This window comes from Barbus barbus (genome assembly GCF_936440315.1).
Source record: "Barbus barbus genome assembly, chromosome: 44".
NCBI classification, from domain to species: Eukaryota; Metazoa; Chordata; class Actinopteri; order Cypriniformes; family Cyprinidae; genus Barbus; species Barbus barbus.
In genome coordinates, this window is record NC_136722.1 from 23,024,498 (window position 1) to 23,048,717 (window position 24,220).

Sequence of the window (24,220 nt, forward strand, 5' to 3'; positions counted from 1 at the left end):
TTGGTAAGCAGAGAAAAAACTAAACGTTAATGATCGTAACCCCAGATTTTTGACTGAAAGACTATATATATTTGTGAACACTTTCAGATAAGCTTAAAATAAAATATATACTAATTAAAAAAAATATATAACATTTTATTAAACAATCATTCCAAGACCAGGGGCAATCTGATAATTTCTTGATATTTAATATTACAATGTTGACAGTTTATCCAAATTTTTACACTGCAAAACTTAAAATATCACAGGCCAGATTTAATATGATGTACTGTAAAACAAAACAATGCACTTAAATATGTTCAGATGTTTTATTTTGTTAACAAATGAACAGAATTGAAAACATTCCTCAAATGCTGTATGAAACGTCCCATGTGAGCAAAAAGAAAAATACAAATTTCCTTAAGCCAGACATGCAAAGCAGAAAGTTACCATGTAGCCTCATAAACCAGAAACACAAGAGTGTGCATGTTTATTACTAATCAATAGAAATAAATGGCAAACATGCAAAACATAAATATGCAAACCATCTTTCACTGTGCCATTTCAATTAAATCCCTGGAGCCAACAATAAGCAGAAGAAACTCCAGCAAGACAAAACTGGATCACTGTAACATTTTCTTTCCAACGCAATTTAGTCCCAGACTATTTTTTATTTTCCCAAACCATCAACTTTAGTTAAAATTTGTTAAAAACATAATTAACAATAAGTGTCATTTATAGATTTATTGTGTTTGTTGAGAAATATTAGATCTGTTTAGTGTCACATTTTGGTGTTTGTTTCGGCAACAATGAAAACCCATCAACAAATATTGGCCCCTCTCCTCAAGGCCGGTGGTGGTGTCAGTACTTCAGACCTCTCATGGTGGCGATGGCCGAGGCCAGTCTGCGCGGGAGGGGTTTGGCCGTCTGCCAGTATTCATCCGGTTTGGCACGAAGAAGGGTGACGATATTCTGGAGAGTTCTAGAGCTCTGCAACCCCAGCGCATCCATGACATTACTCAGGTAATCTGGAATGACAATAATAAAACACAAACAAGTGTTTTTTAAAAACAAGTTATATTATAACAATAAAAAAAAAAAAAAAATTTTAAACAGGCAAACAACTTTAACAAAAGATCTGTATTTCCATAGGCTTATTTGTAAAAAAAAAAAAAAATTACACTGATATATAATTTAACTAGCTAAAATTCACTGCTTAGTTTAAGTTGAAGTACTAAAATAGCTAAAACAGTAAACATTTTAATGAAATAAAACTGAACACAGAAAATCTAAAGATAATACTTAAATTATGAACAAAAACTATAATAGTACTAAACTACAATAATACTCAAATTAGACAAACACACTGTGTGTGTGTGTGTGTATATATATACACAGTCATGGCCAAAAATATCGGCACCCTTGGTAAATATGATCAAAGAAGGCTGTGAAAATTTATCTGCATTGTTAATCCTTTTGATCTTTTATAAAAACAAATTCACAAAAATCGAACCTTTCATTGGATAATAAGAATTTAAAATGGGGGAAATATCATTATGAAATAAATGTTTTTCTCTAATACACGTTGGACACAATTATTGGCACCCCTAGAAATTCTTATGAGTAAAATATCTCTGAAGTATATTCCCTTTCATATTCACAATTTTGAGCACCCCAGGGTGATTATGAACATGAAATTATCCAGCCATGGCTTCCTGTTTCACAGAAATATAAATAGGAGGGAAAACAAAGCCCAAATTCCCTTAATCATCCGTCACAATGAGAAAAACCAAAGAATATATTTCTGATGTGCAGCAAAAGATAATTGAGCTTCACAAATTAGTGAAGTGGCTTTAAGAAAAGAGCTAGAGCAGTGAAAATCCCCATTTCCATCATCACCATAATAATTATTATTATTTAGTAATTTAGCAGACGCTTTTATCCAAAGCGACTTACAAATGAGGACATTAGAAGCAATCGAAACAACAAAAGAGCAACAACATGCAAGTGCTATTACAAGTCTTGCTTAGCCTAACACAGTACGCAAAGTTTTTTTTTTCTTTTTTTAGAAACCGAGAAGATCGAATATAGAAAAAAATAAAGCTAATGTTAGTTTTACAAGAAAAGCTAGCAGTTAGAGAATAAATATGCAATTGATAGAAGGTCAAATGTGTGGGGTTTTTTTTATAAAAAGAAGACAGATAGATAAAATAGAATTAGAATAGAGAGTGCTAGAGTTAGAGGGTCAAATAAAGATGGAAGAGATGAGTTTTTAGCGGTTTCTTGAAGATGGGTAATAATTAAGAATTTCCAAATCGACATAAAATGTTACAAAACTGACTGGAAGAGGACGTGTGTCTATATCGTCCTAATGCACGGTGATCAGGAGAGTTTGAGTGGCCAAAGACTCCAAGGACCACAGCTGGAGAATTGCAGAAAATTCGAGAAAAATTCTCCTAGCTCATCCAAAAACAAACTCCAGCATATTCAGTTATCACACACGACTGGATCTTCAAATGGGACTGGCTTCTACGGTCAGATGAAACAAAAAAAAAAAAAAAGAACTTTTTAGCAGCAAACACTCAAGATGGGTTTGGTGAACACAGGGATAAAAAGTACCCCATGTGTACAATGAAATATACTGCTGTATTTTTGATGTTGTGGGCCTATATTTCTGCTGGAGGTCCTGCACATCTTGTTTAGACACATGGCATCATGGATTCTATCAAATACCAGCAGATCTTGCGTGGAGCCCCAGATCGAGGGAGATTATCAGTGGTCTTGTATGTCTTCCATTTTCTAATAATTGCTCCCACAGTTGATTTCTTCACACCAAGCTGCTTGCCTATTGCAGATTCAGTCTTCCCAGCCTGGTGCAGGTCTACAATTTTGTTTCTGGTGTCCTTCGACAGCTCTTTGGTCTTGGCCATAGTGGAGTTTGGAGTGTGACTGTTTGAGGTTGTGGACAGGTGTCTTTTATACTGATAACGAGTTCAAACAGGTGCCATTAATACAGGTAACGAGTGGAGGACAGAGGAGCCTCTTAAAGAAGAAGTTACAGGTCTGTGAGAGAGAAATCTTGCTTGTTTGTAGATGACCAAATACTTATTTTACCGAGGAATTTACCAATTAATTCATTAAAACAATGTGATTTCCTGGATTCTTTCCCCCCTTTCTGTCTCTCATAGTTGAAGTGTACCTATGATGAAAATTACAGGCCTCTCTCAACTTTTTAAGTGGGAGAACTCACTGGCCACTTTATTAGGTACACCTTGCTAGTACCGGGTTGGGCCCCCTTTTGCCTTCAGAACTGCCTTAATTGTTCGTGGCATAGATTCAGCAAGGTGTTGGAAACATTCCTCAGAGATTTTGGTCCATATTGACATGATAGCATCACGCAGTTGCTGCAGATTGGTCGGCTGCACATCCATGATGTGAATCTTCTGTTCCACCACATCCCAAAGCTGCTCTATTGGATTGAGATCTGGTGCCTGTGGAGGCCATTTGAGTAAAGTGAACTCATCGTCATGTTCAAGAAACCAGTCTGAGATGATTTGAGCTTTGTGACATGCTGCATTATCCTGCTGTGAAGTGTGAAGATGGGCACACTGTAGTCATAAAGGGATGGACATTGTCAGCAACAATACTCAGGTAGGCTGTGGCGTTTAAACGATGCTCAATTGGTACTAAGGGGCCCAAAGTGTGCCAAGAAAATATCCCCCACACCATTACACCACCACCACCAGCCTGAACCGTTGAGACAAGGCAGGATGGATCCATGCTTTCATGTTCTTTACGTCAAATTCTGACCCTACCATCTGAACGTCGCAGCATAAATCAAGACTCATCAGACCAGGCAACGTTTTTCCAATTCCCGGTGTGGTCTTCTGCTGCTGTAACCCATCTGCTTCAGGGTTTGACGTGTTGTGCGTTCAGAGATGGTATTCTGCATACCTTGGTTGTAACGAGTGGTTATTTGAGTTACTGTTGCCTTTCTTTCATTTCTAACCAGTCTGCCCATTCTCCTCTGACCTCAACATGGCATTTTCATCCACACAACTGCCGCTCACTGGATATTTTCTCTTTTTCGGACCATTCTCTGTAAACCCTAAAGTTTTTGAAATACTCAGACCAGCCCGTCTGGCACCAACAACCATTCCACGTTCAAACTCACTTAAATCCCCTTTCTTCCCCCTTTATTCTGATGCTCGGTTTGAACTTCAACAAGTCGTCTTCACCACACCTAGATGCCTAAATGCATTTGATGAGTGAGTGAGTGAGTGAGTGTGTGTGTGTGTGTGTGTGTGTGTGTGTGTGTGAAGGCAAAAATAGAAATAAAACAATTGCAGAAACTTAGCCAAAAAAAATCATGACTCAAAACGTCAGTTTTAACTGAAAATCTTGATGTTAATGATGAATAATAAAAACAAAGTCACTAGAGCCTCGTATCTTCATTGAGAGCAAGTGTTTTGTTGGTGATAATGGTGCCATGATGTAGTGATGTCACCTATGTCAGTTGCCAGCTGTTTGGTTGCATGCGGGCTGAGCTCAGGAAGCTGAAGGATGACATCACAATAGGTCTGCATGGTCGCCCTGGCGATAGAACCCAGCCAATAATCCGCTGTGTTCTCCAGCTCAGGGACGTCATCGCCTACAGAGAGAGCAGACACATCAGACATTGTGTGTGTGTGAAACAGCTTTATTTCATGTACTTGTGTTCACCTTGTTCTGGAGGGTACGGCAGTTTGCCAGTGTGTAGTGCGAGTTCCAGCGCTGGATCCTCCTGAGTCACAAACGGCTCCAAATTCAGAGGCAAAGACATGACATACTGACCGATCTATAGACAAAACACAAATGAGTGCACAATTATATAACTAGAATGTATATAGATCATATTTGTAAGTATCTAAATATATATTTTATACACTTATATAATACTCACACACACACACACACACACACATATATATATAGAGAGAGAGAGAGAGATATATATATATATAAAATGTATAATTATGTATATGTATAATACAAATACAGAAATGTGGCTTGTGTTTGTCCTTGCATCTTTAAGAGCATTTTGTCATCATGTTTGACATCATAGGGACATGGACTAACACTCAGATGATGTGTTCATATTGTCTTACATTAGTGATGTACTCCTGCGGTGACAAACTGAAGGCCGGAAGATCATCAGTTAGCGTTTCACTCAAATTAGCAGAACCGCGACACTTCAAAAGTCAAAAACACAATGAATCAAAAACGATACGCTCCATTTTTGACATTTCATAGTGACTTAAAAATACTGTGCAAACCTCTGGTTTGTTGAGAAGGAATAGCTGCTGCTTGATTTGCAGGAACACCGAGTCAAACGCCAGCTGATTGGCCTGCTGGTTCAGACGCGTCAGAGCGCCGCGGGTCTCAGTCAATAAGCTTGAGTTTCCTGTTCCTTTCTCCTGCACAAAACAAACTTCAGTCTTACACTTCTAGAATATGAAAGCAGCACATTCAAAGGACACACATAAGAAGTGAAACCTTGAGAGAGTGCAGCGTCTCCAGTAGAGCATTATACTCAGCCGTGTTGGTTTGTTGAAGGTAGTTGTATTCCTGCCATGGATTCTTTTGGCTCCGCCTCTCAGCCACGCCCTCTTGTAAACCAGTCAGACTTCTGGGGTTAAACCCCTCCCACAGGAAACGCCCCGCCCTCCCCAGGATCCTGCCAATCACAATGCACAACCATGATTCATGACAGGAAACACCCATAAATTATTTATATAATTATATAATTTATATATTCAGATAATAATGATTATTATTATGACACACACACACGTTATTTTGGTATTATTTGCATTACTATTATTATAATTTTTGTTGATTTTTTAAATTAGTTTGTATTTTTTGTATTTTTTTGTCTACATAGTTTTTATTTTATTTAAGTTTTAGTTTAATTTTTACATACTGTTATTATAGTTGTTGTTAATTTTTTAATTAGATTTAATTTTTTATGTGTTTGACATTTTAATTTAGTCTTTTTTGTCTATATAGGTTTTTTAATGTGTTAGTTTTTAGTTTATTTAGTTTGTTATATTAGTACTTAAACTTAACAAAACTAAAATATTAACTATTAACAATGAACAAAACTACTTATATATATATATATATATATATATATATATATATATATATATATATATATATATATATATATATATATTATTTATACTATAATAATATAATAATTAAATATATAATAATTACTAGGGTTTTTATGGTTTTAGTTGAGGATAATAACCCTGATAAATACATACATACATATACATGATATATTTTATAGTTAATATAATTTTAATTAAAGAAATACATATTAAAATTATATAAAATTATAACATAAAATAATTGATATTTATAATAAATAAATAATGTTATATTATATCATATACAAGTTATATTGTTTTTAAATATATTACTCATATAATTATAGTGTAACAGGGATATTATTAGGGTAAAATTTAATAAGTAAAGACAATTGAATAAATAAAGCAGATTTGTACTTTAAGACATTTACTTGTTTGAAAGCTGCTGTTCAAATTCTCCACATTGTCTGAGTAGCTCACCACAGGTTGCAATGATTCTAGAAAAAAAAGAAACAAAGATGATTTATATACTTTTATATAACTGTACATACATCTATAAACATATAACTTTAACCTTATACTAATCACCATTAATGACAAAAAACACCCACCTGATAGAGTTCTGGAAAGCCGTCCAATCCTCAGTGAACACCTCAGAAGTGGGCGTGTCCTCTAACTTGTACTTCTTCCTGATTGACTGAAGCGTGACAGAAAAGTCTGACACGTACCTGAGAGAGAAACGAGAGAATCCGCTAGAGAGCGCAGCTGACCTGTGGGCTGTGTGTTTGTCTCTGTGTGTGTAAGCGTAGTAAATATGTGTATGATTCATACTTGCTGAAAAGCGCTCGCAGGGCTTTGATGAGCCCACACACACCGAGACCATCCGTGAACTTCACACAGCGATCCACGGCAGCCGCCGCCAAACCAAACACCTTCTGAACCGAGTGTGTGAGCTCTAACACGCAGTCCAGAACCTCACCACGCTCCTAACACACACAAATAATTAATAAAACACACATGGCGAATGCTGTAGGGGAAAAAAAAAACATTGTATTTATATTTTTGGGAATATGAATCTTTAACTACAAACTCTTATCAGCATCTGTTACAGCAGGTCATTTACACAGAGATTCAGTGAGAAATAGGTTAGATTGATTCAGTCTGAGAATGATTCACTAAAAAGAATGGCTCATAAGCGTCACTTGTCTGCAAATCACACTACATGCAGACATTGAAGACAATGCTACAGGAAAAAAAGTGTTGTTTATGTACTGTCTTGGTAATATTTCTCAGTACGCTACCTTTTTGTGCCTCATCTCATTTAGCTCAGACAATAGACTCACAGTGCAAGTAAAAAATAATTGCAAGCCAAAGGTTTATACTTTGTGTACTAGTGAAGGTCAAAAATGAAAGCCTCTGTTTACTCACCAGAGGAACAGCACTGAGCTGGATCAGTAAGTTTGTCTCCTCTAGTTCTCCGTACTGCATCTGATAAGTCTTATAAGGTGAATAAACACATGATACCAGCTCTGCCACCTTCAAGAGGTTACACTCGCCTGAAACATGCACATGAACACAAGAAAATTATAAAAATAAAATCTCACTCATTCACAAAACGCATATACAATGACTGATGATTTTCATGTAAATTTTTTTTATATCTAATAATGTGTACTTATTGTTGGCGCTGATAGCCTTGTGGTTAGTGCACTGACATACAGTGCAAGTGTGTGACCCGAGTTCGATTCCTGTCTCAAGGTCCTTTGTTGATCCCACGCTTCCTGTCAGCTTTTAATAAAGGCATAAAAGCCCTTAAAACATAACTTTAAAAAAACCCGTATTTATTCATTATAAATTATTATTATAAATGATATTTTTAAGTGCTGTCAAACGATTAATCGCGATTAATCGCATCCAAAAATAACGTTTTTGGATGTGTGCATGTACTGAGTATATTTATTATGTATGTATATATATATATATGTATATATATATATATATATATATATATATATATATATATATATATATATATATATATATATATATATATAAATACACACCCATGCATGTATATATTTATGAAACATTTTACGTTTATATATTAAATATATTTATATATAATAAATTATATGAACATACATATGCGCATGTAAATATATGTAAATATTTTGAAAATATATACTGTATGTGTGTGTATTTATATATACATAATAAATATACACAGTACACACACACATATATTATGTAAATAAAAACTTTTATTTAATTGTTTGACAGCACTAATATTTAAGAAATATATAAGAAAAGCATTCATATTTTTACCGAAAATATATTTTTAATAAATTAAATTACCATTTATAAAAATTCTCATAAAAATTAAGAAAATTTAAATCTTTCCCCAAATTCTCTTCATTATAATGTGAAAAAATAACTCATTACTGTAAATATGTACTCTTGCAATTATTCTCTACATCTTAAAATCACATTACAAATGTTTAGCATATTTTTTTTTAATTACAGTAATGAGGAGAAATTTTTTGTATTACTGTAAACTACTGAGAATAGCGGGAATGTGCATCATAAACATCGCCATAATCCATATCATATGTATATATCTACATTTCTATGTCTATATCTATATATAAAATGGGTCATAGATAAGATGTCCCATTTTAGAATCAAATCAAATTAACGAAAGTGATTTTATATACATACATAGCACATTAAATGCAAATAAAGTGTCTAATGTTTCAAATAATTTTTGTGAAAATGTCAAATTGAGTTAAATAATTTTCCATCGTCTTTTAACGTAACAGATATATGTAAAAATGAAACAAAAAACTTACTCCGACCTGTACTTACTAAGATATATAAACTATATAAAACAGAATAAGTGATAATACATTTTTATCAAATTTTAAATGATTAAAACTTCTAAACCTAGTAGTTTGAAGGAGAGTGGCAAAGATTTAAAATGACTATTAATTAGTTACGGGGGTTGCACTGAGATACTTAAATAGAGTCTTTTAATGTCATCTAATGATTCTTGTTCTAAATATGCCTGACAGGATTTTTTGGCGTACACGCACCAAGCTGCGGCTGCATTGCCGTCTCCAGGCTACGACTGAAGTTCGCCGCCGTCTGATGGAGCTCCAACAGCACATCCAGATGACAATCGCCAGAGCAACGCTTCAGTGCCACAGCAATGCAGTCTGGGATAGACGGCACCATCGCCCCCAACGTCTGGATCATCAGCACGGTGAGCACTTCAAAGGGGTTTTTAAAGACCTGCACACACATGTACACACGTCTTAGTGTGTGAGTGTGTGTGTGTGAGTGTGTGTGTTTGTGTGTGTGTGAGAGACAGTATGAGCATGAACGCTGTACTGCGGTGCAGATGAGAGTGTGTGTACCTGACTGCTCCACTGAAGCTGTGTGTGCCACGTGGACAGAAGTGTGTCGTAAAACTCAGAGAGCTGCTGCTTCAGAGGTGCGTCTGACTGACAGATGCTTTCCCACACGCTCAACAGTTGTGCCTAAACACACACAAGTTTATTTATTGGGTATATTTTTATAATGCCACATCAGCAACTAGGCTATTTTCATGGTGGGAACAAAGTGACTAAAAAAAAAGTTGGAAAACTGATTAAAGCACTTTATTTTACAGTCCTGCTCTGGATGTACATGCTATGCTACATATTATAACTGGGTACTAACCCTGAACCTACACATAAACCTAACCTTATATTGCAAGTACTTTCTTAGGTACATGTACTGTAAAATAAAGTGCAACCAAAAACATAAAACATTTAAGATTAATACAAGACGAAAATGCATTCAGGTGATACTTTTTTTTAAAAAACAGCAGTTAAGCGTAAAACACAAACATCTCTAAACATAAAAATGTTGTCTTTTTACCTAAAAACCTGTGCAGTACAGGTATGAAAAATATGGTTTTCAAAGCAGTTTAAATGCAGGTAATTTCATAATAACTAAAGCAATATTTTAAAAAAGTCAATATTAAAATTAAAATGTTGTACCTTGTGGCATTTAAAGTAGTAAGCCAGTAACTGCGGCATTCTGTCCATTTCGGTAAAAACTCGTACAAAAAGCTTTGCTTGATCTGAAACGGATTATACAAATAAATATTAGCATCTTGTCATGTTAAAGCATATTCTTCTGTAAGATTATTATTTTTGAATGAAGTCTCTTATGCTCACCAATGTTGCATTTATTTGATCAAAAATAAAGTAAATACTGTAATATTGTGAAATATTATCGCAATTTGAAACTGTTTTCTATGTGAATTTATTTTAAAATGTAAAGCAAAGCTGAATTTTCAGCATCATTACTCCAGTCTTCAGTGTCACATGATCCTTCAGAGATCATTCTAATATGCTCAAGAAACGTTTCTAATTATTATTAATATTGAAAATAGTTGCGCTGCTTCATATTTTTGTGGAAACCGTGATACTTTTTCCAGGATTCTTTGATGAATAGAAAGTTCAAACAGCAGTTATGAAAAATATGAATCTTGAATAACATTATAAATGTTTTTACTGTCACTTTTGATCAATTTTATGCATCTTTGCTGAACAAAAATATGAATTTCTTTCAAAAATACTGAATTTTTTGATAAATGTGATGCCATTTAAAATGCATCTCTTTTACACATAAGCCTGATGTATAACAGCACCTGTAGCCAGTGAGTTGAACGTGGAGACGATCCGTGTACTGGTCAGAGCTTCCAGACGGTTCTTCAGAGCCTCCAGCTGAACACACTTCTCACTGTAGTCTGGTGTGTCCACCAGCATCGCCAAACTGCCCTGCATGGCGGTCAGTTTACTGCTGATCACAGCCACGTCCTGCAGACAAACACATGAACATTTCAGATCCGCATCCGCACTCATGTTAAGTGTGTGAAGACAGATGTGTAATACATCACCTGCGTCTTAAAAGTCTCCTCGATGTCGGCACTGAGAGTGCTCCATTTATCAGCTTCCTGTAGCGCTTCTGCTGCTAACTGCATACGAGACTTCACCTGATCGATCTCCACCAACACCTGCCACATATCAATATAAAAAACAACAGGTCTACAGTATGCCATAAAAAATTTACATTTGCATAAAGCAAAAATCAGCAGGGACTGAACTACTATATCTATATAACCATTACTATCTTTCTGCTGTGAAATCTTTCATGATTTTTATAAAGTAAACAATAATAACTTTCATACTGCTAGTAATATTTCAAGATGAACACTGACTGGACTGAAGCAATTTAGGTTTACTTGATTATCCATACATTATGTTTTAGAAATACCATGTTGAAATTTGAATTTTAAATATGATCCATCGGGCTTTTGAGGAATGTTTGTCTGTTCATCTCTCAATCATCAGTGCATTGGATTGCATTATTAGTTTTGAAACTACAGACCGTTTATTATAAAACTAAGCATTGAAATATCTTAAGACATCACTGGGAGTGAAAGAGCACTGATATTTCTATGCATTTTATGCAAGTAGTCTGCTATACAGCTATAAGATCTCATTGATTTACACTACAAGCTACCATATAAATATCAGCAACTGAACCAAATTTGATATGTTTGCACAGTTTAAACTACGAGGTGATTTTTCCTCCTTGAGGAATCTCATATTATATAGGCCATAAAAGCCTGATATATAAAATCAGGGGCACCGCTACAGTTTCTGGGCCCCCTGAATAGCATGTTGACCTGGCAATTTTTTTTTTTTTTAGAATATTTTAAACATTACATGGTCAGAATTGGACTTGCCTGCAAAATATTCTGAAACAATACTTGTATGAAATGTACTTTAAGCTAATATTAATTTTAAAAAGTAGTTAGATATTATATAACAGCTTCAAAAAGTGATTTGTGTGTGCATTTATTCTTACCTGCATAGACTGCACCGTGTCCTGTTCGAATTTCTTGATGTCCTCTTTAACCAGAATCATCTGATCCTTCAGGAAAGACGCCTCCTGTTTCAGAGCTTCAATATCCCTCAATACACGCGGCATATTCTGCAGGGCCTGACTGCTGCTCTCTGCAAACACACACAGAGAGACAATCAGAGACTGACTAAACAGATACAAACTACCATTCAAAATTTAAGAGATTAATACTTTTATTCAGCAATGATGCATTAAATTAACATTTATGATTTTTCTAATAAACTTTCTATTCATCAAGAATTCTGTAAAGTATCACAGTTTCCACAAACATATTAAGCAGCACAACTGTTTTCAACACTGATAATAAAAATATAATAAATCAGTATATTAGAATGATTTCTGGAGGATCATGTGACACTGAAGACTGGAGAAATGATGCTGAAAATTCAGCTTTGATCACAGGAATAAATTACAATTCAAAATATATTTGCATAGAAAACAATTATTTTAAATTGTAATAATATTTCACCATTTTTTTTGATCAAATAAATCCAGCCTTGGTGAGCAGAAGAGACAAACAATTACTCACTACACAATTTTGATGAGAATGCAATGACATTCAGGCATTTGAAAGACTGCTTTGAAGGGATCCCACACTCACCTTCTATAGAGTTATTGACCTCTTGAATGAACAGCTGCAGCTTCATGACCAGAGTAGAGGCGTGAGCGTCTGTTTTACCAGGTACATCTTTCTGAGCCACTTTAAAAGCTCCATTCACCCAGTCCTTCACATCAAAATCATCTGCCAGGAACTTGGAGAAGTCCATTTCCACGCCTTTAGTAAGCCTACAGAGCCAGATTCACCATCTCAAAGACTCAAACCCATCTGCAGGGAATAAAAACGACATGTTGAACGTGTTTAGCGGTGCATATTTTGCTCTGTTTAAGTTACTCAAACGAAATCTCTCCAGCAAACCTTCACCAGTCTATTCCATAATTCTTGCCCACACCAGCCTTAGACACGAACATAAAATACACAGCCCATGAGAAAGATATAATCATGACCACGAGATACAGTTCAAACAGTGCTATCGCTTCCTCCAGCGTTAATTTAATAGAATAAAACTGATAAACAAATCCAGAGCTTAATGTTTTCAGTGTTTGTCCACTGCTTCCTGGTTGCGCTCGTCCTAATAGGTACCGGCGGTGAACAAATACGGCGAAGAAACATTCCGCTTTCCGGATAAAACCTTTTTTAAAGAACCTAGTGAAGTTAAATAATTGTGTATAGACGTCTATTACTAATGTAAACAACTATTATTGTTGTTAATGTACATAAACACATGCATTGTGCTGAAGTTATTAAAATAGCTTTCGTTTGAGTGACGTGGCTGTGTTGCATCTCATGCAGTTCGGGTGGGTGACAAATAATCAAATAAAATTAATTAAAATAAAATATATTTTAAAAGGTGTTGTGCTCTGCACTTCCAGAAGTAAAATACCTGTTTAATCTTAATAAGACAAATTTAATGCCAAAAAATATGTTTTTACATGCACATAAATGTAAGATTTGCTGCCTTTTATACACACGAAGTTCACTGATTTAATACTTAGACTGTGTATCAGCTCACTACTGCTGCCTTCTGCTGATAAAAGATTGAATTACACCCTCCTTTAAGGTCAAATGCTGCAAGAGCATCTCTTAAAATGACATTGAAGAATATGTGCTTTTTAAGACATTTTCTTTATTTCAGGCTCCTCGGGGTTCACTTATATATCATATTCTCTATGTTTGTTTGCGATAAAAACACATGTTGAAGAAACATTACTAATCCTAGTGTCTTTTTGTCAGCCTAATAATTTTTTTTTATCTTTTGCTGGTCCCCTTATTTTATTTTCATTTTTTTATTGAGTTAAAATTAACATATTGTTGTGTCAAGCATGCAATCCTTTTATTTTGCTTTGAATATATAGAAGGTCAATTACTCAGTAGTGTGATTTTGGGCCCTGTTGTGGTCCATATATTTTCAAAATGAACAAAGGTGAAATAAAATATAGGCTGTTTTTACTATCTCAGCTTGTTTTTATTCATTTCGGCATGTTTTGATACTTCCTGTCCTTATCTTAACCAAAGTTCCTGTAGCGCAACACTCCCAGAACCTCATCAGATAACCCAGAGATGTTCATGAGCATATCAAAAGAATCAACCACTTTCTGTTGAAGAGATAGTAAGTGTTGACAACATCAGATTGTGTCATTTTAACCCACAAAATTACACACAAAATAGCGGAAAATATTGTATTATGCATTCATGTTTTTAAAGGAATAGTTTTATAGTTTTTAAAAAATAGATTTTTCTCAGCTTCAGGCCATCCAAGATGTAGATGAGTTTGTTTCTACATAAGAACAGATTTGGAGAAATGTAGCATTACATCACTATCTCACCAATGGATGCTCTGCAGTGAATGGGTGCCGTCAGAATGAGAGTCCAAACAGCTGATAAAAACATCACAATCATCCACACCACTCCAGTCCATTAGTTAACATCTTATGAAGCAAAAAGCCACGTGTTTATAAGTAACAAATCCATCAACACGTTAAACCATTGCTTCAAGCTAAAATATGAGTCCTCTATCGAAGATTTTGCCCTCTCCAGTGAAAAATTTAATTTCGAATTTTTATTGGTGTTTGGTGTGACAATACAAATTGGAATAATAATAACAAGGTAAACAATAAGAAATTTAGTGAAAAATATTTATCATCTGAATCAGGAGAGAAATATGCATATACTAGACAAAACAGGTCAAATAGGTGTGAGAGGATAACAGGGGATTGATTTTTTTACTTGTGTGATCATTTTATCAGCTGTTTGGATTCTCATTCTGGCGGCACCCATTCACTGCAGAGTATCAACTGGTGAGAAAGTGATGCTAAACAAATACAATGCAAGTCAATGGGTACTGAAGTGGTTTGATTACCAACATTCTATAAAATATCTTCTTTTATGCTCCACAGAAACTCATACAGGTTTAGAATAACACGAGTAATCAATAACCATTATCATTTTTGGCTGAACTATTCCTTTTAGATAAGTTTGACAAATAAAAAATTGTCTTATTGATAATGTGTTGTAATATTGCAATTCATATACAAATGACAAATATTCAATCACAAATAGACAATCTCACAACAAATACATTTGATATACAGCTTGTTCAATTATGCATGAACACAGATTCAAATCAGGTTTTGTTGTTATTTTCACATCTCAGTAGCTGATTGTCAGATAAAAACCACAAACCCAGTTGGCACATGGATTGGCACACAATATCTAAGCATCGTATCAAGTGATATTAAGTTCACTAAAGTGTTGGCACACTGGCACGCCACTTAATGAATACTGGCACCATCCGTTTGCCATGTGTTTACTTGCTTTGCGAGACTCATTTGCGAAGACATCTGTTACTTTCTAGGGCATGCTTGAAAGTAGGACGCCTGGGTAGCACTTATCATAAGGCAGAATTTGGAGTTGTCATCCATAGATGTTTTTTATGACAACCAATCAGATTGAACACCTCAGGGCCTCAGAAAGACTGATCAGATATCATCATTACAAAACTGCTGTTAACCGGAAAGGCACTTGACTCGGTGTGGAGAAAACAGCTCTTAATAAAAGCTCCTTTTGCCTGACCTTCTGCAAGAATGTGGGGTTAGACAAACAAACAAAACTAGCCATCACTAAAGCTCATCACCAAAGCCACATGAATAAATATAGGCCTCTGTTCTCATCAAAATAGGAAGTGTGTAGTTCACATTTAACCTCAACTTTAACTATTTTTGTAGGCTTGCAGGCTGCTAAAAAAAATAATGGAATTTTATTTCACAAATCTCTGTAATAGAGTTAATCCTCTCCAGAATTTCGTGGGGGGTTGTGTGTATATCACAGTTTTACTCATCCCCGCAGCTTTTATAATGAGGGAAATTCCTGCAAACATTTTCACAAATAGATAAAATAACAAATAATATAGGCTACTGATGAAAAAGAACGGGTTGAATGTTGAATACTTTCGTTGCCATATAACTATAATATTAACTATGATAAAAGTTCATCAGCATGCACTGATTAATCAAATGTTGTAGCAAAAAAAATAATTATTATGTGCTTGTGTGACAAACTGAGAAATTAGTCGCAAAAGTGCGACCAGTGGGAAGAATGGGTATGGGTAAATAAACTAGCAGATTAAATAAATCATTTGAAAACAGCGCTTCGTCTCTCAAAGCAGCTTCACATCTGTCTGCTGCACGCTGTCGCTGATCCAAGACTTGCGCTCGCATTTCAGGACAGATGTCAAAATTGTCACTTGCTTAATCGGGTCATTGTTGCATCGTCACAAAACTGTGTAATTTGCACGTTTTTTTAAGCCAATCATGCTGGTGTGCACATCCAAAGAGTATCATATTGAGTTATTTTTTTGTAGTTTGTTGTTGAGTTTAAGTGGCACACACAAAATTACGCAAAAATGGCCATCCTGGCCAGTATCCAGATTTTTTTTTAAGTAAATGTGAACAGCTGAGAAAGAAAACGCATGTGTATAGGATATGGATCCGTGCATTGTCTTGTGAGAGCAGAGCAGTTCACATGTCGCGTCTTTTGCATGCTCAGGTTCTTTATTTCAAATGTAGATGTGCCGCAAGCGCAGTCATTATAGAGGATTTTTCATATTATGCACATTATAGGTCAGCACAAACGTCTTTCATTGGCGCGAGGGGGATCCAACAAAATGAGGTGCCGGATCCGGCTTGTTCAGGCACAAATTAAGCCCTGGTCTCACCCTATACAAGTATTCTCTATTACAATTGACCATATGCACGGAGCTCTATTTAGAACTTAATATAAAGATATAGATAAAGCAGCTCGTAATCTTCCTGTGAAGCTCGTTTTATATGTGCTATATATAAAGACTCTCACAGAAACATCTCCTGCCTCATTCTTATCAAAAACTGAGAAACAAAATAAATGCAACACCATAAATAATGATAGCGGAATTAACACACTGTTTTATGTTATTAAGTCTGGTAGCCTAATCCCAGAAAAGTATAGCCTACTCATATAACTGTACATTTAATGCTGACAAATAAACACTATTGTAACTGTTAAGGCAATTAGGCTAATCTCTTATGGTATTCTCCATAATCAACATCTTACATTCATGAACACATTTTTTAAATCTTATAAAATTTTAAAGCCTTTATTATTTCTCAACTCTGTGCAGTAAAATTAACTTTATTAAAGGTTAATTTTTCATTCATGTTTTAGGCTTCTCCTTCTCCTGTGAATGCACAAATAAAAGTAGACTTCACTTGTCATTTAAAAAAATAAGGACAGACAACAGCCTATAGGCCTAATGCTTAATTATTTAAGTTCAAGTTCAAGTTTATTTGTATAGTGCTTTTTCTGATACAAATCGTTGCAAAGCAGCTCTACAGGAAATTAAGTTTCCACAATATATTTATATATTGCAGAAACTTAATATATTTAACTTATGGTAAAATTTGGTAATTCTGTATGTTGTCTGAGCGTTGGCATCCTCTGAGGTCCTCTGAGGGGTTGGCATTATCTTTTCTCAGGTGTTCGGTCATCTCAGATCATTTAAGGATTGGATCCAGACTGAAGCTTCTGTAATTCCTAGAAACAGAGAAACAAATAGAGACATAATTAGCGTAGCTGCTGTTCCATCTAAGCAAGATTTGTTTAACCCAAGCTAAAGAATAATAATAATGTACATTTGATCAGATATAACTGCAGTACAAGATTATAAGATGAATATCATGCATTATGTGAATGCTTGGCTAAAGAGATGTGTCTTTAATCTAGATTTAAACAGAGTGTGTCTGAACAGTGCATTACAATAGTCCAGTCTAGAGGTCTTAAATGCATGAACTAGCTTTTCTGCATCAGAAACAGGTCGTATGTTTCGAAGCTTGGCAATGTTTCTAACATGGAAGAATGCTGTTTTTGTAACATGGGAAATATGATTTTCAAAGGACTAGTTGCTGTCTAATATAACACCCAGATTTTTTACTTTAGAGGACATAACAGTAAATCTGTCTAGTTGCTAATTGTAATCCAAGAGATTCTGTGTGGTCCAATAAGTAATATCTCTGTCTTATCTGAATTTAATAGGAGGAAATTATTGGTCATCCAATCTTGAGATATATAGTTGAGTATCATCAGCATAACAATGAAAACTAATCCCGTATTTTCTAATAATATTACCAAGGGGCAACATGTATATTGAAAATAGCAGAGGACCTAGGACAGATCCTTGTGGTACTCCATACTTTACTGGTGATAATTGAGATGAACAAAGTGGTAGCGATCGGACAGGTAGGATCTAAACCATCTTAAAGCCTGCCCTTGAATACCAGTATAGTTTTGTAATCGATCTATGAGTGTGTAATGGTCTATAGTGTCGAACGCAGCACTAAGATCAAGTAATACTAGCAATGAGATGCAGCCTTGGTCTGAAGAAAGAAGCAAGTCATTTGTAATTTTAACAAGTGCAGTTTCTGTGCTATGGTGAGGCCTGAAACCTGACTGAAATTCTTCATAGAGATCATTTTTTTGCAAGAAGGAGCACAATTGAGCAGACAACTTTTAGACATAAACGGAAGATTTGAAATGGGTCTGTAATTTGCCAGTTCATTAGAATCTAGTTGTGGTTTCTTAAGAGGCTTAATAACCGCCAGCTTGAATGGTTTTGGGAAGTGACCTAAAGATAACGATGAGTTAATAATATTGAGAAGCGGTTCTTCTGCTACAGGTAACAACTCTTTCAGTAGTTTAGTAGGTACAGGATCTAATAAACATGTTGTTGGTTTAGATGCACTGATAAGTTTATTTAGCTCTTCCTGTCCTATAGTTGTAAAGCACTGCAGTTTTTCTTTGGGTGCGATGAATGAAGCTGAAATATTAGACGCAGTACAATTTACATTTATGCATTTAGCAGACACTTTTATCCAAAGCAACTGACATTGCATTCAAGTCACAGTTTTTACATTTTATCAGCTCTTGATTTCCCTGGGAATCGAACCCATGACCTTGGCGTTGCTAGCACCATGCTCTACTATTTGAGCTACAGGAAAGCTCAAGAATCTACATTTGTTTTTCTATTTCTGATGTTATCTACACTCACCTAAAGGATTATTAGGAACACCTGTTCAATTTCTCATTAATGCAATTATCTAATCAACCAATCACATGGCAGTTGCTTCAATGCATTTAGGGGTGTGTTCCTGGTCAAGACAATCTCCTGAACTCCAAACTGAATGTCGGAATGGGAAAGAAAGGTGATTTAAACAATTTTGAGCGTGGCATGGTTGTTGGTGCCAGACGGGCCGGTCTGAGTATTTCACAATCTGCTCAGTTACTGGGATTTTCACGCACAACCATTTCTAGGGTTTACAAAGAATGGTGTGAAAAGGGAAAAACATCCAGTATGCGGCAGTCCTGTGGGCAAAAATGCCTTGTTGATGCTAGAGATCAGAGGAGAATGGGCCGACTGATTCAAGCTGATAGAAGAGCAACTTTGACTGAAATAACCACTCGTTACAACCGAGGTATGCAGCAAAGCATTTGTGAAGCCACAACACGCACAACTTTGAGGCGGATGGGCTACAACAGCAGAAGACCCCACCGAGTACCACTCATCTCCACTACAAATAGGAAAAAGAGGCTACAATTTGCACGAGCTCACCAAAATTGGACGGTTGAAGACTGGAAAAATGTTGCCTGGTCTGATGAGTCTCGATTTCTGTTGAGACATTCAGATAGTAGAGTCAGAATTTGGCGTAAACAGAATGAGAACATGGATCCATCATGCCTTTTTACCACTGTGCAGGCTGGTGGTGGTGGTTTAATGGTGTGGGGGATGTTTTCTTGGCACACTTTAGGCCCCTTAGTGCCAATTGGGCATCGTTTAAATGTCATGGCCTACCTGAGCATTGTTTCTGACCATGTCCATCCCTTTATGACCACCATGTACCCATCCTCTGATGGCTACTTCCAGCAGGATAATGCACCATGTCACAAAGCTCGAATCATTTCAAATTGGTTTCTTGAACATGACAATGAGTTCACTGTACTAAAATGGCCCCCACAGTCACCAGATCTCAACCCAATAGAGCATCTTTGGGATGTGGTGGAACGGGAGCTTCGTGCCCTGGATGTGCATCCCACAAATCTCCATCAACTGCAAGATGCTATCCTATCAATATGGGCCAACATTTCTAAAGAATGCTTTCAGCACCTTGTTGAATCAATGCCACGTAGAATTAAGGCAGTTCTGAAGGCGAAAGGGGGTCAAACACAGTATTAGTATGGTGTTCCTAATAATCCTTTAGGTGAGTGTATTTTATCAGTGAAAAAATTAATAAAGTCATTACTATTAAACTGTGAGGGAATATTTAGATCGGGAGGCGTCTGTTTATTTGTTAATCTAGCCACTGCTAAATAAAAACCTTGGATTGTTTTGGTTATTATCTATGATTTTGCGGATATGCTCTGCCCTGGCAGCTTTTAGAGCCTGTCTATAGCTGGACATAATGTTTTTCCACGCATTTCTAAAAACTTCTAAGTTAGTTTTTCTCCATTTGTGCTCAAGATTATGAGTTTCTTTCTTGAGAGAATGGGTATAACTGTTGTACCATGGCGCAGTAAGTTTTTCTCTAATCTTTTTCAATTTGAGGGGGGCAACAGCTTCTAATGTATTAGAGAAGATAGTGCCCATGTTGCTAGTCATTTCGTCTAGTTCATGTGTATTTATGGGTACACAGAGCAGTTGAGATAAATCAGGCAGGTTATTTGTGAATCTGTCTTTGGTGGCTGGAACAATAGTTCTGCCCGGACGATAACGCGGAGCCAACTAATATCAGTAATACACAGCATGCACGATACAAGGAAATGATCAGTAACATCATCACTTTGAGGTACGATATCTATATCGGTAAGATCAATTCCATGCGATATAATTAAATCTAGCGTATGATTAAAACGATGAGTGGGCCCGGTGACATTTTGCTTGACTCCAAGAGAGTTTATTAGGTCAGTAAACGCAAGTCCTAACGCATCATTTGTATTATCAACGTGAATGTTAAAATCTCCGACAATTAGCACTTTATCAACATTGACCAATAGATCTGAGAGGAAATCTGCAAATTCTTTTAGGAAATCTGTAGGAAACCTATCTCTGGCGCTGTCGGTCTATACACAGTAGCCAGAGCAAGAGATAGGAGAGATTTATTTTGCATATCTAACAGTGTGACATTAAGCAGAAGTAGTTCGAATGAGTTAAACCTCCTGTATCCTGTTTTCTGAGTAACATTGAGAATATCACTATATATTGTTGCCACACCTTCACCACGACCAGTCTGACGGGGCTAACAGTAGCTTGGTGGAGTAGACTCATTTAGACCAAAATATTCATTTGGTTTAAGCCAGGTTTCAGTCAGGCAGAGTACATCAAAATTATTATCTGTGATCATTTAATTTACAATAACTGCTTTGGGTGCGAGTTATCTAATATTTAGGAGCCCAAGCTTTAAAAATTGTTTTTGTTCATTTATTTTGCGTATTTCTGGTTTAATCACGATCAGATTTTTTCTAGATCCTGCATTAAATTTATATTTTGACCTCGCTATTCGGGGAACAGACACGGTCTGTATAGATTGGACAACGCAAGTACTTCTATCTTTTAAGTGGGTAGAACAAAAGTCATCATAGTAGTTATTTGAGAATTGGCTTACTAATCAGATGGAGCGTAGCGTCCTGGAGATGTTGTCCGACAGGAGTTCCGCTCCGACTCTGCTGGGGTGCAGGCCATCAGCACGAAAAAGCCTAGGACGCTCACAGAAAATATTCCAATTATTAACAAAGAGCAGTTTCTGTTCTTTACACCATGACAATAACCATTCGTTTAAAGCAAAAAGTCTACTGAACCTTTCGTGTCCTCGTCGATACGTCGGAAGCGGTCCTGACACGATGATCGTCGTCACGGGTGATGTGCTGCATACCGTCTCGATCAGGCTCCTGAAGTCCCTCTTCAGTGTCTCCGTCTGCCGCAGCTTGGTGTCGTTGACCGATGCTCTCGTCGCCCTTCAGGTTCGCGGGTATCTGCGCAGAAACATTGAGAACACGAGCACCGGGGAAACAGAGTGTGCATTTTACCTTCAGCTAGCATAGCATGGACGCGCCGGACGATGGAGTCTCCGACGATCACAGCGCTGTGTTCCGTCTGGCGGAGGGGAGCGAAGCGGTTCCGGGTGGAGATCTCGAAGACCGCAGGCGGCGGAGGGGGAGAGGTCGTCTTCCGCTGCTGGTGCACCCAGGGACCGTGGCGTCCCGGCACCGGGGGGAAGGACATCAAGATCACGTCCTGGGTGCACAGGGCCTGTGCAGAGAAACACACGGAGTAGAGGTGGTGGGAGTGTTAGCAGCGTGCTGTATACTTACCCCGGACTTGTGAGCGTCAGCCCGGATGTTTCCAGCGTGGCTCTCCGCTCTCTCAGCTGGGCCTGCTTCTCCACCAGGTCGCGGATCTGCTTCTCCACGGCCTCCAGCTCCAGCTGTACCGAATGCAGCTCGAATGTGTCCTCACCTGCACTCAAAGGTAGACACAAATCCGCAATTTAAGCAAGTAACAGTGAAACAATGGTAATGTGTGTGAATAGAGTATTAGCAATGTAAGCGAGATTAGCGGCTGCCGATGCTAACGGGCTATAAGCTAATAGCAGACTTCAGAAATCAAAATAAACCTAGTGATAACAAGGCGCTCTGATTGGTTTTGTTTTAGAATGCTATAGAGGATATATTCACACGTTATAGAAACGAAAATGATAGTGTATATAATTGATTTTAAGATAGAAAATAGACGATAAAGAATCAACTTGATGGAGCTCAAACTCAAAACACGCAGTCACCACGCAGTGTGACAAATCTGACAGATCAGGATCATTACCTACTATTTAAATACCTACATAGTTAAATACAAATTGAATAAGTTGGTACAGCAATTAAATAGTACATTCAATATTTTGAAATGTTTAGATTTAATTAAATAACTGTATGTTTTTTTTTTAATCCAACAAGGACTTGTTGCTGCTGTAGTTTTGTTATTCTGAATTTTAGCTCTATTTTGACATCGGCTCGTCAGATTATTCATCCTGTTGCCACTGTCAATCATAGCAGTGACTCGCGCCATGATTTAACGATTCACTCGCGTAAATTTAACCTTTTTTATCCTTGAAATGTTATGTGGACTTTCGTCCTCTTAGACAAACAAAACTTTTCTCCAAATTGTGAATGAATTATGTAGAGAAACCAAGCAAAGGGCTCTCCCTTATGGCACAGTACAGTTGTCCGGAAATGACTGAGCTCTGAGCTGGTTTATCCAGGAAGTAATCGTGCATATGGTCAATTGGATATAGATATCCAACTTTCTTTAATGACTTGGCAGATAATATAGTTGCATTTTGCAACGATATAAATATGTAAACAATGAAGCAGGTGAAATTTGCTAGTTTAGATGTCGCATACTCGAGTAGCCACTGTACGTTAGCTTCTGTATGTGGAGAAAGTTGGGTATACTTAAATATCAGACTTTTTATTAATATAGTTACAATTCATAATAAAAAAATCATCCAGTTGGTAGGCTAGTATATATTGTGCAATTTATACGAGTGTTTGTGGATAAAGTTAGACATAACTGCGCATGAATCCGTATGATCCATATCACACTTGACAGATGTTCATAATTAAATTATAAATGAAGGAATCTGCTAAAACATGTTAAAATAATCACATATGGAGTTGTTTAGGCATTCAAAGCAGTTAAAACATCCAGAAGAGGTGTGATGATGTCGGTTAGCAAAAGTCTGAAACGTGTCAGAGAGTTTGCTGTTCTGAATGCCCAAGTGTGAAAAGATTGAAGATGATGACAGACATACAATCTGATAAGAGATCAGATGACTGATAGACTCTCTCGTCAAAACAGGCTGACACAAAGCAGGCCTTGCAGAGACAGGGGGAGAGAGAGAGAGAGAGCGAGAGAGCGAGAGAGAGAGAGAGAGCGAGAGAGAGAGAGATAGAGAGAGAGAGAGAGCGAGAGAGAGAGAGAGAGCGAGAGAGA

At 36.6% G+C, this 24,220-nt stretch overlaps 1 protein-coding gene across 2 annotated transcripts; it reads right to left on the reverse strand.

The window, feature by feature from the left end:
- Window positions 1–294: 294 nt before the first annotated feature.
- Window positions 295–13,419, reverse strand: LOC306863333 (conserved oligomeric Golgi complex subunit 7-like). 2 transcript variants are annotated; one of them, XM_079406596.1, is made up of 18 exons: window positions 13,012–13,419; window positions 12,697–12,921; window positions 12,039–12,187; window positions 11,065–11,181; window positions 10,816–10,984; window positions 10,160–10,242; window positions 9,533–9,655; window positions 9,209–9,407; window positions 7,545–7,672; window positions 6,948–7,102; window positions 6,728–6,844; window positions 6,548–6,613; window positions 5,515–5,695; window positions 5,295–5,435; window positions 5,127–5,210; window positions 4,702–4,816; window positions 4,487–4,630; window positions 295–1,007 (listed from the first exon to the last, which is right to left on the reverse strand). In XM_079406596.1, exons 2-18 carry the CDS (start codon window positions 12,860–12,862, stop codon window positions 841–843), a joined length of 2,304 nt encoding a protein of 767 aa, XP_079262722.1. In that variant the 5' UTR covers window positions 12,863–12,921; window positions 13,012–13,419; the 3' UTR covers window positions 295–840. The 2 variants fall into 2 exon arrangements, with proteins under 2 accessions (XP_079262722.1, XP_079262723.1); XM_079406597.1 differs by having other exon boundaries at window positions 12,697–13,237.
- Between the last annotated feature and the right edge of the window lie 10,801 nt (window positions 13,420–24,220).